Source organism: Pteronotus mesoamericanus, unplaced genomic scaffold (assembly GCF_021234165.1).
Source record: "Pteronotus mesoamericanus isolate MK-2021 breed Mesoamerican mustached bat unplaced genomic scaffold, CSHL_Meso_final contig_101, whole genome shotgun sequence".
In the NCBI taxonomy this organism is placed as follows: Eukaryota; Metazoa; Chordata; class Mammalia; order Chiroptera; family Mormoopidae; genus Pteronotus; species Pteronotus mesoamericanus.
Window position 1 is genome coordinate 12,474,576 of NW_026555001.1, and position 14,721 is coordinate 12,489,296.

Below are 14,721 nucleotides of genomic sequence, written 5' to 3' on the forward strand. Positions count from 1 at the left end.
GCCATTGCAGTGAGTGGAGGCTGATATCAGGGCATGGCCACTGCTGCTTATGACCAAGCACATCTGCTCTGCTCTGTGCGAGAGCCTGACAGTGGCGTTGCCCCTGGGCTGCTTCTGCCCTGCTCTGCGTGGCTTCGTCCTGATCTCCAGTCTCTCTGCCAGGCCCCATTGTGACCACCCTAAGTCCTTCATTTTAAGCTGCTTAGCTCCATAAAGACCCTCTGTTCAAATAAGGTCACATTCTGAGGTACTTGGGGGTTAGGACCCCAATGTTTTTTTAAGGGAACATAACCCATAACACAGGGGTAAAGAGGGGAAAAAAGAGAGAGGAGCTCAGTCTTAAGAAATGGATGTGTTGTTGACAGGCGCTGCCTCAGCCTTTGTCCTCTGCCTGGTCAGTGGTCCACTACTCCTCTCCCCAAGAGTGAGCTCCCAGGAGAGCGACGCTGGGCAGGGCCTGGTGGGGGAGGCCAGTGTCTAAGCGAGTCTTGGTCCCCCAGGGGAGGTGTGGTAGACTGTCTGCAAGGTGAGGAGATTTCTAATGAAAGGAAAAACCCCAGGAGCATGTTCGTGTTTTAGGTAAGTTGGAAAATGTGCTGGCCTCTCCCTGAAGAGGAGCAGAAATGGTGAGAAATTGGCCCCGAGTTCCGGACGGCTGGGGCAGAAAAAGGTGGCCGTGATCCCCCTCCCATCACTGGTCCTCCCTCTTCCCCTTCCCTCTGCACAGGACTCCAATCATAGCTGGAGGGCTCTTCGTGATGGACAAATCCTGGTTCGACTACCTGGGGAAATACGACACGGACATGGACATCTGGGGTGGGGAGAACTTTGGTGAGTTGCTCTCTCTGCGTCCTGGAGCTGCGGTCGGGAATCGGTCCTTGGACCACGCACGTGTGCCTGGGAGGAGGGCCAGGGGATGGGAACAAGTCACTCCTGGGGGGGAAGGCCAGGTGGGGCACCGGAGGAGCAGCTGCTGGGAGGGGGGGCACCCAGGGAATTGCTCCATGGGGCCAAATGGATGCTGAGAACCAGGCAGCCCTTTAGGGGGAAATTGACATGCAAAAGCCAGGAAGACCAAGGAAGAACACCAGAGGCAGGCGTGAGCTACGAACACAGAACTTGAGAGTATGGAGTCGCAATGAGACTGGAGATAAAGAGAATGAAGAGCAGGATTGACAGTGACACTGGAAACATCTGGGTCACATCTGTTGGCTGCTCTAGGCACAGAGCACTCAGCCCTGGGTTAATGAGGAGGGCCTGGCAGGACTGCTCCAGAAACTCTGGGGGCATCGTGTCCTTATCTTTCAGCAGGGGTGGAGGGGCTGGGTTACAGGTTCCCAAACTATGCAAACAGAGGGTCAGGTGCAGCCAGATGTGCAGGGCTGTGGTTTGCAGAAGGAGCAGTAAGAGACCTATTCCACCTGGCTGATGACACTGAGTGACCCTCCAGTTTCCTTGTGTATTTAAAGCATAATGTGGGGATTCTTCTTGGGGTCATTGTGAAAATCAATCCATTGAGGTGAGTCTGTAAAACTCTGGGCACCACACGGGCACAAAAAAATGTTTTCCTTCCTCCCTGACCTTTCCTTCCTTCCTTCCTTCCTTCCTTCCTTCCTTCCTTCCTTCCTTCCTTCCCTCCCTCCCTCCCTCCCTCCCTCCCTCCCTCCCTCCCTCTCTCCAGCAGCTGACTAGAATATTACCTGCACAAGGGCAGGCATTTGGGTCTCTTGTGTTCACAACTATCTCAAGTACTTAGTATAGTGTCTGCCGTGAAAGAGACTTTGGTAACTCTGTTGAATAAACCACAGTAAAAGAAGAGGAAGAGTCCCCAAATGCTGGGGCCCCGTCTCCTCTCTGTGCACCGGGTATTGTATTTGGCACGGGCTCCCTGAGCAGGGGTGCGGGCCAGGACAGTGATCCATGGGGATCATCTGGCATTTAGCAGTAGTCCAGGGCATCGTTCTCTGCCATTGTTTTCTCCTGTCCCTGCCTCCAGAGTGTTTTACGACTTTCTTCCTCAGTCACTAAGAATTATTTCCCAGAAATTTATGGCTGCTGGCCTGACCCGTAGCATCTGTTCTCCCAAACTGGGCAGTGTAGGGAAATCCATCAGAAAAGCCAGTCTCCTGCCATGCGGGGCCCGGATGGGCAGCTTGGCAAACAAAGCAGAAAACCCCAACACCCACCAGCCAGACTCCCCTTCTTGGACCCAGCCCTGAAATGTGAGGGGGTCTTTGGTGTGGGTTTGGGGTCAGAGCTGCCTGCACAGGCCCAGGAAGACATGGAGCCAGGTCCGCCCTTGGCGTTGTCAATGGGGACGAGATTTCTCTTTTCTGGGACAGAGCCAGTCAATGTCCTGATGATCACAGCTCCTTAGCGAAGTGCTCTAGCCTTTCCAGCCACCAACTGAACTCTTTCTGCAATAGTTTTGACAGACAGCAGTCATCCGATCTCTGCTCAGATGCTACTTATGGTGATGTATTCGCTGCTTCACAATTCAGTATGTCCTGTTGCTGAGAATGTTGCGTTGAAGTGTTAGAAAATTCTTCTAGGTTGAAGCCCATCTCCCTCCAGCTTTTGTGTGTCAGGGCTTGTTGTGCCCTCCGCAACCCTACAAAGTGTGTATGTTCCTTCTTCCACGGGGCAGCCCCACTGGGGCTCAGAGAACACATTATTCTTAATGATGGCACATCTGGTCCCACCGACCAGGACCTTCTCTGTATAGCGATGTTGACACACATCTGCTCCAATCAAGTGGCAGTCTCATCTAATTGGCTTCCGAGTCGGTTGCATTACCTAGTGCGGGTTTGAACAGGGAAGTAGGGAGGGACTTCTGCATAGCCGTGGGAAACACATTTTATAATCCATCACCGCATTTTTAAGCCCCAGAAAAAGCACCGCAGACAGCTATCACGGGGAGCACTTGGTTTTCCCCCATCCGAACGTTCTGCAATGTTTCAGGCAGTTCCCAGCACTCGCATTTCTTTCTCTTAGCATTTTATATGCCAGGAAATGCAGGGCTCGTTCCGTGGGGGATACAGCACGTGAACAGCATCAGTTCTGCGGGTGAGGATAGCTAGGCACCTGAGTATGTGGAGGTGGCAGTTTAGAAGAGCCCGTGCGGGATGGGGTGATGAGCAGGGGTGCGATGGGGCTGGAGACCGATGCTTCGGCTGCAAAGGAAACACGGTGCCGAGGGGTGGCGGAGACCGCGTGTCCCAAGCAGGTCCCACACCAGGGTGTGGAGAGAGAGGCCTCCCCACACCCCAGCTCACCATCACCAAGTCCCAGCTCACGTCCATTGCCCTCTCTTCATCCCCAACACTCTCTTGAATGATCCCCCACCTTTAGGCTTCTCCCCTCAAAACCATTCTGCCTCACTCCTACCAAAGGGCTGTCTCTGAAATGCAGGTCTCTCCCACCCTCTCAGGCCTGGCAGCCACCAAGTGGCTGCTGCTTGTCTCAAGGACGAGGCCCACGCTCCTCAGCTGGGTCCCTCCTTAGCCTTGCCCACCCCTCCAGCCTTCAGTCCAGAGGCTGTGCCTTGACGTGCCTACACTCCAACAACCTAGCCCTGTTTCTCCACCAAGCGGAGTGAGGAACACAGCTCTGGGACTGCCTGCCCCAGGGCGCGGGCACCTTCGCTGCCTGCTCTATCGCCCGCCCCTCCCTCTTTCTGTGCCCCTAGCACCCAGCTCTCCTCTCCACCCTGGCACTGAGCCCTCATGTAGTGTGTTTATTCCTCTGTGCCCACCGCCCTGCCTCCTACTAAACCTGGAACAAAGGCAAGAACCTTCATCCAGCTTCTCGTCCTCAAGGCCTGGAATGGTGGGAACTACTCTGTGTTCAAAATCGAGACACTGGGACGGGGAGTCAGGGTGGGAAGGTGAACACACGTCCAGACAATGAGGCTCCATGTCAGTCTCATTGCCTTAAACGGAGCCCATGGAGAAGAATAACAGCAGCAGGTGCAGGTGTGTTTCCTTTCCAAGAAATGGGATTTCTGGGTGTCCCTGATGTGTTGGCCTAGGTTGCATTGACTGTATTTCACAGCACAAAAATCCATGAGGTTATTGCAAATGGCTCTGGCCGGGGTGGCTACCAGGGTCCTGAGCGGCTTGCTGCCCCTGCCCGCCCCATCTCGCTTCCATCTGTAGGAAGCAGCCTCAGCGGCCACCGGAAAGCTGACCCCCAAGCACTCCCCCAGCCTGAGCCTCCTGCGCCTTATTCTCACAGTGTTTCTAACAGGAGCTGAATAGTTTTGATAATTATGTCTGCAGTTTAGCATAGGGGCAGGCTTTATGGAAGGAAATGTGGCTTTTAGCCTTTTTATTCCCCCAGAAGTTGTTTTGCATTAAAATTGCACACTTTAAGTCTGATTTGCATAACACAGGACACCTAATATATCTGATACATCTACTCCCTTCCAGCTGCATCTCACTCTTAGCTTTTGGTCTGTAGAGATCAAAGGAAGCTATTGCCCAGTGAGAAGAGAGAGAGAGAGAGAGAGGGAGGGAGAGAGAGAGAATAGGGGGTGTGTGCACATTTCTAAAAAAAAAGAGGCCTTAGCACATCTGTGAAGCTTGCACATGGGGTGCCTGGATTTAGAATGGGGGATTCCTAAACCAGCAAATATGGAAAGAAACGAGGTGAGGCCCCAAAAGGAGCTACCAGCACCCCCATCCCTAGATGCAGTCCAGGACGTCAGGCTATGTCAGGCGGGGCGCGCACACCCGCGTGTGTATGGACATGGGCTACCCAATCAGACGGGCCTGAGTTTGAATCCTGTAGTTGTTAATGGGCTGTGAGTCCTTGAAATAGTTACTTTACTTCACCGTGCCTCTTTCCAAGTCTTTAAACTGAAGACAGTGTTTTCTGGGGTAGGGAGGGTGGCCTCCCCCAAAAGATATCCACCCCCTCGTCCCTGTGTTAAAGAAAAAATTACTCTGAGGCTTGTTAAGATGGTTAGGAAGACGTTATTCAGGGCTATCACAGTAGGTGGCAAGATTGTCGCAATAGGGGAGGGAGATGGGGCTCGATTTTGAAGACAATGAGAGCAAGTGGGGACTGGAAGCCAGGGGGCGAGGCAAGGGTCAATGGATAGAAATTACTAAAAGGGAACCTGAGGGTGGGGGATTCTCTCTCAACTGGATTAGTGGGATTCTTGCTACACCTGGGGACTGAAGGCTCAAGAAGGACGGAGCCAAGGTCAAGGCCTCACGGAGAAGAGAGCTGACTAAAGCTTGATCAAGGAGCCAGACTAAAGCTTAGTCAAGGAGAACACAACAAAAGGGACTTTGCAGATGTAATCAAGGCTATTGACCGTGAAGATGGGAGATGACCCTGGATCATCCAGAGGGGGGCCAGTCTAAACACATGAGCCCTTAAAAGCAGAGAACTTTCTTCAGCTGGAGGCAGAAGAGATGGAACAGAAGAAGTCAGAGACACTGGCAGCCTGAAGGGCGGATTTGGCCACTGCTGGTTTAAAGATGGAGGGGACAGCGTGAACGCAGAGAGGCTCCTGGCCTACAGCCAGCAAGGAAAAGGGACCCCCCCCCCCGCCCCGCCCCACAACCACAGGAACTGAGTTTTGCAAACAACCTGAGGAACTTGAAGGCAGATTCTTCTTGAGGGCCCCAGGAAAGGAACAGGGTCCTGCAGACACCTTGAATTTGGCCTTGGGAGGCTCTCAGCAGAGGCCCAGCCAAAGCCACACATTAGACTAGTGTGGTAGCTTGTTACAGCAGCAATAGAAAAAGGCCACACCACCGTATCCCAGGGCTGCTGTAAAGATGTACCTCTGCTTCCCCTTCCAGCTCCGTGCGGGCCACGTGTGTTCAGGGAGCACGTGTCAGGCCTGCTGCAGCGGCCCGTCCCTCCAGCTTTCTTTCAGCCTCATTCTTTCCATGCTCAGTGGGCCAAGGTGAGGGAAACGGCCCTGTCTGAGGACACCTGAGTGTGATGAAAAGTCATTTTTCCCCCAAGGTGGAGAGCAAAGTGAAAGCAGGCCTCTGCTTTGTTCCTTGCCTGGGCTGCTTGCTAAAGCCCCGTGCCCGGGCGAGATTCCCTAGAGGCCATTCTTCTCCGCTGGGAATAGGGAAACATAAAGGGTGCTGCCGTGGCCTTTGCCGTTGCATGGCCCTTGGCCGTGGTGTGACTGAGGCCCAGGCTCAGCTGGAACTGTCCCAGACGGCGTGAAGCAGCTTTGCTCAAAGATTCAAGGCTGCCTTTTGTAGGCCAATTAGATAATCTCTACTCAAGTCTGTGTGTTCATTAAAAAATAATAATAGGGATTTCTGGCCCAGGAGGCCCTGAGAATGTAAAGATGATTGAATGGAAAGGTCCTGTGCCCACATTTATATGTGTGGCCTTATGAGTAAAAATAGCCAGGTGCGTGTCTCCTTTTGCCTGACACTGCCCACCCTGCTCCCTTTGTTCTCAGTTGGTTTCAGCTGCCAAAGGTGGGCTGGATAATTCTACTGAATGTCCAGTAGATGTGGCTTCATTCAAAACAGCCTGCTGCACGCGGTGGAGCCCATGTCTAATGCTTTTTTTGCCTTTGCTTAGAAACCAGGCTATAAAATGAAATTAGAACTTTGACTAGGAGCGACACAGGAATAGGTGTGGCTTAGTGCCTAGGGAGAAAGCTGTCCCTTTTCCCCTGAATTCCTGTTTGCCATCATGGATTTGTCAGGCAGACGCTGGTTCTGGTGAAGAGAAGGGGGTCCATGAGCACTGGTAAAATGACGGATGGATTGATGAGATAGAAACAAGTAAGAATGGAGAGTGAGGAGGGCAATTTGCTCTCAAATATTATCTTAAAGTTTAAAGAATTAAGTTAAACGCAAGGTTAAAGGAAGCTTAAAAAAATAAGATAACGCTGTCCCCATTGAGGATGGAATAATTACACATCTCCCACCTGGAATTCACAGCAGATTTGACCCTGTGTGACATTCATCACGAGGGAGATTATGCTGGTTACTCAGTGACAACCCCCTACAAACTCCCTGCATTGTCTCCCCCCCCCGCCCCCGCCATGTTGTCTTTTTACTTCATCTTCCTTCACATAGGAAAGGGGTGACTTTGCAGGGCTAGAAGACGTGGAGACTGAGGGTCTAGGCTTTGCATACGAAGGACACATGCTGAGGTCCAAGCCCCCTCTGCCTGGGGCTGCAGGATTACAAGGCTTTCCCAAAGCCTCCAGCAGAGATCTGTGAATCACTGGGCCTGGCTTGCAGTCCTGTGAGGACAGGCATCTTCATCTTGAAGACAGTGGAGTAGATAAAGGGCCACTCTGTGCCCTAGGTTTTAAATATCCCACACTCTGGTACCTGTAAATCATCACACTAACCTGACCCCTCCAAGCTGCCTCGGCTGGACAGCCCCGACTCTAGCAGCTCAGCTCGACTCTCTATGACAGTCTGGACCCCCGGGGAGAGGAGCGCTCCCGCCCCTGTGGCCACAGAATCCCCTGGGTGGCACCAGCTAGCCTGAAGGGGATCTAAGGCAGACATTCGTCAGGATTGGGGGAATGAGTGGATGAGGGAGAAGTGTGACCACTGGTTATAAATCTGTCTCTCTTGTTTGTGAGCATGTTGAAGTCAGTGTCTCTGTATCCACAGCTGCATTGGCTGATGGGAGGTATTCGATAGTGAGGGAGGATGGAATCAGGCAAGAGCATGAGTTTTGGAGTTGGGGGGATGTGCTTCAGTTCCCAGCCACTTGCCATCAGTTGCCCCATCAGAACTGCTTCTGCATCATAAAATAAGAGCGTGCACAACCACGAGCGGGGTTGTTGGATGACTAATAAGCTGCCACCTAAGGAGGGACAGAGGAAAGCCCAACCAGAAGTAAGTGGAGGAGTTGTATTCCTCCCGTGGGTGATGTTTGCAGAATTAAGATACTCAGAAGTTTTAGGCAAAAGCACTGGACACAGGAAAATGAGGAAAAGGAAGCGTGGCTTCAGAGGTAGAGGAGAGGAGGCAGGCTGTAGGTGGTGCTGACAGGCCAGAAGGCACACTGTGTCTGAGGGTGTCCAGTGCACCTCGACAGAGCACCGGGCAGCCACTGGAAGCTGGTGCTGGAGCCCAGAACAGAGCTGGGTGGCAGGATGGAGGTGAGTCCTTAGTGTTAAATGAACATGTGATCAGGATGAGGAACCAGTGTCAGGAACACACTCAGAGGCAGAGCGTGGAGTGAAGAAGTGCTGGAGACCAGGGGGAATGTGGAGAAGGACCAGGATCAGGTATGGTACTTTCTAAGGTGGGGACCTGTGCCTGGCTGTGGCAGAGGAGAAGGAGGTCAGCAGATTCAGAAAAAAGCGAAGTGTTGGGCCAAGTGAGCACAGGGAAAGAAGCAGGCTTTGGAGACTGGGGTGAGGGGGTGGGACTGAGGCATAGGTTGGAGGGATTTACTTTGCAAATGAGGAGGGAACATATGTCTCATTTGAATACATGGAAAGGAAGAGACCATAACCAAAACATACGCATACTTTAAAGAAAGCTGGCATAAAATTTGCTGGTTATATCTAGTAAGCAAGGCTTCCATCTCTAGTTTTGAGAGATTAGTGCGTTTTCCTTTTTAGGAACAAGAACAAGACAAGTTGATGGGAGCACAGTAGACTTCAGGCCTGTTAAGAGAGACATCTCCAGAGACTAGATTTACATGTGTACTAATGTAGTTCCCTGGACCACGCCCTTCAGCCGCTCAGCACATCCTCTGCAAGGTGGAGAGGGGCTGTAGACAGTCAGCTAAGCACACTCATTGTTCCTTGTCTGTTGCAAACATCAGCTTGGGGCACACGATTCCAACAGTGCCCCACCAAACGCCGGAACACTATGCATCCGGGACCTTGGTGGAGAGTAAAAATCTCAGATGTTAAGTCCATGAATTTCAAGTGCCTCCTATGGCAGAAGAAGGAAGTTACAAGTGGCACAGGTGGTCGATGCCATCGGTGTCCATGTTTTTATTAAAGACACCGGCTTCAGAGGGACATCTCTTCATAACCGCTGCTGATCTTTCCATCCCACTAGAGCTTCCAGTTACTCTCAAAATTCTATTCGCCAGAATACAGCAGCAATCCAGTAGAGTATTTTTATGATTTTCTTTTGATGAATGAGGAGACCCAGCCTCGGCAAGGTTAACCAGGTGTCCCCACGAATGATGCAAGTAGGTTACTGCAGACTTGGGGCCACTGACCCCAAAGCCAAGCTCCTCTCATTTCTCCCCCACCCCATGTTTCCGCTATTATTTGGTAGCAACCTTGATGAGGGCTTTCTTCATCCTAGTGTACATGTTGTCCACGCTCGGAGGGAAATCTGAGCTTCTGGAATGAGCTGTAACCTGTCCGGGACAGTACCTGGGCAGATGTGGAGAAGGTGACAACTGTAGGGTTGGTGACAGGGAAGTCTTGCCTGCAACTCTGGCTTTTCCAGGGATACGTCACAGGATGAAGTAGGGGTCAAGGGTGGCTGAGGACTGGTGAGTGAGAGAACATGTGAAGATCAGGATAAAGAAGCGGTCCAGGTACCAGCTTGGGTTGTTGGAACGAAGGGAGACAGAGAGCAGGAAGGAGGAGGGACATAGAGGAGGCCGAGGGAGGTGGGGTGCAAAGTTCTGGATGGTCCAGGAAACCTGTGTGGTGGGAAGGTACTGGAATATTCCTAACCTCATTCCTGCCCCTGGACACCCAGCCTGCTGCCACATGGCACCTCCCAGGGACAGTCACCCACAGCCTGGGGTTTTTTTGAGCCCGCCTGTCCTCCTCATACTGGCGCTTGACTGCAGAAGCTAGGGCTGGGAAGCTGGCTTTCCCACTCATGGCCCACCTAGGAGAGTGCAAAGGGGCAGCCTGTCCTGGACCAGTCGGCAAGGGGGTGCACTTCTAGAGAAGTTAAAAGCAATAATAAAACTGCCTAACAGCTATTCTGCTTTTTATTATCACTATGCACTGGCAATTCTGAACAATGGCACTGATAAGGTACATCCCCCCCACCCTGGTACGCTACTGCTTCCTTCTGGGGCGGAGCCACTGCTCCAATCCTGCCGGTAAGCAGGCCCTGGGAGAAATGTACAGGCCAGCCCAACCCTACTCTTGCTAACTCCACTCCCTGAGGTCCCTGCAGCAGCAGCGGCTGCAGCCAACCAGGGAGAAATGGGTATGTGTGCAAAATCCCCAGCCAGTGCAGCACACCCAGCAACAGCTTTGAGGCTTCGAGCACGTTCTAGGGCTGCTCTCAGTCATCCTCCTGGGAGGGCTACAATTCAGGTGCCCCTGCAGTGTGGTAGGACTAGTCTGGGTATTGGGAGGTGCCTCCTGGAACTGGCCCTGTCTGTTGCACCCTGGCCATGTGGTTCGCTGGCCCGCCAGAGTGTGAAACTCCCTAACTCCATGGCGGCCACTTCTATCTCGACCTTGACTGTCAGCCAATTCTTCCATATTTTCGAATGGAAATTCTCTTCAGTCCTGGTTCTAACCCTCCAGAGTCCTGCAAGGGAGTTTAATCTGTCTTCCACACTGACACCTTCCACATGTCCAAAAGCAGCACTCTCGTGGCCCCAAGCCTTCTCTTTTCCAGACTAAGGCATCACAGCTGCCTGAATGTGTTCTGGGGGCTGATTTAGACACAGGCTCCTCCTCTCTGCAGGCCACTGTTCCCCTATTAACTCATACCGCCCTCCCAGGTGTGAGCTATTATCATCCCCATTGGTGGGTGGGGAAACTGAGATCGCCCAGCCTGTGGAGTGTGCACAGTTTGGCTGTGAGCCCAGCTCTTAACCCCACACCCTAGGCTGAGTGCAGTGGGCTCACTGCTTCCTGGGACCTGGTGTTTCCTGGGGCCTCAAAACTACCATCCTGTGTCCCCCCGCCCCCCTCCTTGTCCAAGAGGCAGGGCCGTGAAGGGAGGCCTGGCTTTCTTGCAGAAATCTCCTTCCGAGTGTGGATGTGTGGGGGCAGCCTGGAAATCGTCCCCTGCAGCCGAGTGGGCCACGTCTTCCGGAAGAAGCACCCATACGTTTTCCCAGATGGAAACGCCAACACATACATAAAGTAAGTGCAGGGCCCAGGGGCTCCCTGGGAGCTGCGGTGGCCAAGGGCTTTCCTGGGGACGGCCTGTGGCTGCCTCAGGTCCCCTGGTAGGTCGCCTGAGTGTCCTGGGTGGTCAGGAGCCACGTGTCACGCTCTCCAGGCCTCTACCTCTGCAGGGAGGTCAGGCCTGCCGTCCAGCGTTAGGCAGGAGCCCCAGGCTGACAAGGCCCCACAGGTGGCCTTGGAGGTCTTTAGTTACTTGGGCTGTGCCATTCCGCAGGGCTCAAGGTTTGGGTATTTTGTGGTGTTTGGGGTCGGGGCAGGGCCACCGTTTTGGGCCCCTGAGTTCTGAAGATGTACTGCTCCCACGTTCAGGCTGAGTCACCAGGGTGAAGGTCCTTGGGAAGATCCAGGAATGGGGAGGCACAGTGGGTACAAGGCCCGTGGCTGCTCCAGGGCCTCGCCCGTGCACAGAAAGGGTCCAGCCAGGGCGGGCCCTGCGACCCCAACTCCTCTCCTAGGGCGCACTCACCTCCTGTCAGGGAAAGGACCCGATACCAGGGACTCAGTGACCCAGTGGTGCACGCGGGCCTTTTCCTGCTCTCTCCTTCTGCCTACATCCTCCTTTGCCTGATTTCTTCTCTTTCAACCTTTCTTCTCTCCTTTCAAATGAATTTCTATATAATACAGTCCCTTTTGTCCCCTCTAGCATCTTCTCTCATTTTCCTTAATTCTGTTGTCTTCTCTCATTTGAAAGTTTCACTCGCCTATTTCTTCCACTGTTTCCTATTTTTTTGTCCATTTGGGGAGAAGGAGGACTAAGCACCTCATTTGGTGGCTTTCTTCCTTTGGGATGTCACTTTCCTCCTGTTCTTCCAGCCTCAGTTTTTCACATACATGAACAGGTATGAGTCACGCCCTGACCCAAGAGTCTCACAGGAGGCGTGGGCGTAAGCCATAGGAAAGTTAGCGCCTTTCGTGGGCACACGGTGGGCCAGGGCAGGGCAGGGCAGGGCAGCGAGACTCCCGCAGGCAGGAGCAGCAGGGAACAAAGGTAAGGCTGCCTCGGCTCTTGGGCTTTTTAAAGGGAAAGAAGAGCTGACACCTGGTAGGGGAAGGCAATGTGGCTGTGGCACAGAATGGAGACAGCCTGCGAGTGAAGGGGCAGAACCTGGGGCTCCAGGACATCCACTGTCCTTGAGACTGGACCCTGGCCAGTGGGCATCCTGCACAGCACTAGTGGGTCATTCAGTGGTTAGAGAAATTAGGTACCAGTGTCTCCTGAGCAGCTTCCGGTTTGCTGATGGGTCAGCCAGCGGAAGGGTCAGCCGGGCAGGAACGGCCTTCAGTGCCCCCCAAACTGGGCTGGTGTGCGTGACTCGGTTCTGGCCCACCCGCTTGGGAGGGCTTGCCGCGCCCCTCCATTGACTACCTCTGCTCCAAATGGAACCAGAAATCTGGAGGAGCCCACCTCTTTAGTGGGAGCCCAAGTTCACCGCCGCAGGCCTCAGCAGGTGCTGCACCCCACGCTGCCCTTGGCATCTGGTGGTTTTCCGATACGTTTTTCCTGCACTCTGGGGCTCTTCCTGATATCTGGCCTCTTTGATTGCTGAACGATGATATTTCTCAGTGTCTCTCTTTCCCTCGGTCTTTTTTTCTGTGTGACCTTTGGAGTCAGGCTCAGAACAATTCCTGATTTTCTAAAAAAAAAAAAAACCCTCAGTGCTGGCAAAATATCTGAGATGGCTTGATTACTTAATTCCTTACACCTGCAAGAAGCCAGTTGCTTAGGCTGCGGGGAAACCTGGGCAGGCTGGGGCCTTGGCACGTGCTCTGTGTAAAGGGGGACACCTGGAGCAGGGGCCCGTGCACGGCCTGAGGCGAGGTGGCCCGCGCAGGCCCTGTCTGTCCTCTTGGCTACTGGCACCGACACAGATGCTCTCGACTCTCCCGGCTCTTTTCTTCCTGTGATTCCTTTTTGAGTCCCAGAAATGCAGTGTATGGGATTTTTCTGATGCGTACCTTGTGGAGAAGAGTTTGTCATTACTACCGAAACCCTGCGTTTTGGGGCGGAGGTCCCGTTGCAGACTGGGTGAGACTTGGCTGGGATCAGCACCCTGGGAAGAGTGGTGTTACTGGGCCATGATGGCCTGGGTAATGCTGCCAACTTGCTCACATGTGTGTGTCTTAACTACATACGTCACAGGTCCCCCCAGATAGCACCTCCTTGACACCCCCTGTCCCACCCCCACCCCAGGAACACCAAGCGGACAGCCGAAGTGTGGATGGATGAATACAAGCAGTACTATTATGCCGCCCGGCCGTTCGCCCTGGAGAGGCCCTTTGGAAAGTAAGTGCCCCTTCTGGCTGATTTGTGCAGAGCCCAGAAGAGCTGCAGCTCATAGGCCTGAGGCATGCGTGTCCTGATGGGCCAGTCACTTAGCTGGTCTCCTGAGCCGCTAAGCCTGTCCGGGCTGCAGGCTGTGGCTGCTCTCCCTTCATAGCCCTCTTGCACCTGCCCAGTTCTGGGTGTGCAGGGCTTTGGGCAGCTCGTGTGGAATGACTACCTGGGCAACCCGGACACCAGCTCCAGTGGGGCTGTCCTTGTCCAGTGGACAGATACCTCCAGCTTTTTCCAGAAAGACAGGATGTGGAACTACACAGCATTGGTGCCTGCACATCGGAGCGCCTTCCTCCTAGTTCTCAGTCACCCAAACCTAAGTCTTCCTCCTTCCCAGGAGGCACGGAGTCACACAGAAATCCCCTACAGCAGCATCCCAGCTTCCTGGGGGTGGAAGAGGACAGGGAAAGGAATTAAGCACCAGATGACATTACAGAAGATCGCTATCTCATTAGCGCTTCCCAAACTGTAAGATGTGGGTATAATTACCCGTTTTACAATGAGACAACTGAGGTTTCTCCAGGTTGTGGTACTTGCCCTGGATCACACCACTGTAAGAAGGGACAAGGCTCAAAACACACCTGTCTGATTCTAAAACTACACGATGTTGCATTCCCCAGCCCAAAGCTGAATTGAGCAGGGAAAAGTGGCAACTTCATTTATATTATCTGTCTTTGAGGGGCAGGGGCAGCCAATGGCTGTTTGCTCTGTTAATGCCACTCATTGGGTCAGACTAGGGCTGTGAAGCAGATGGGTTTTTTGCAACAAACTCTTCATAGGCTGATCCCGTCACTGCTCCAGAGGGTTGAATCAGACCCTGACAAAATGGATCTGCATCTCTGAAGCCATCAACCCACGCTGTCCCTCCACGTTTTTCTCCCAGTGCTTCCCCAGGCCTTCATCGTAGTCCTCACCAAAATCACTGGCCATGTCCATCCACCCTCCTTTCTTCACTTCCGTCTCTCGCTTGGATTCCACTCTCCTGCTTCAAGGAAGGACTTGAAAGACATCATCCCCAGATCTTTTGCCCTGCTGTGCATCTATTAACACCCCCAGGCAAAGTTTTCTCAACCCTCGATGAATCCAATTCTACACCTTTTCCTCCCCTGTGCACAGGCTGCTGAATGGTCCTGGGAATTATAAGCTGGTGCTGCTAACACTGGAGCCATCAGTCTCAGGGAGACCCTCGCTGTGCTTACTGGTCCTGCCCTCCTCCTGGCCAGCGTTCTCCCTCCTCCTCCATTCAAATCTTCTCCACTTTCCCCAGCCGCTGAGTCCACACCCCTCCTGT

General features: G+C 53.2%; 1 protein-coding gene across 2 annotated transcripts in view; it reads left to right on the forward strand.

Moving 5' to 3' along the window:
• Window positions 1-14,721, forward strand: part of GALNT14 (polypeptide N-acetylgalactosaminyltransferase 14) — a 188,873-nt gene that overhangs the window by 160,015 nt on the left and 14,137 nt on the right. For both annotated transcript variants that reach the window (XM_054566074.1, XM_054566082.1), the window contains exons 9-11: window positions 728-831; window positions 10,924-11,050; window positions 13,287-13,379. In XM_054566074.1, the coding sequence (XP_054422049.1) occupies window positions 728-831; window positions 10,924-11,050; window positions 13,287-13,379 (324 nt within the window). The remainder of the gene's footprint in view (window positions 1-727; window positions 832-10,923; window positions 11,051-13,286; window positions 13,380-14,721) is intronic.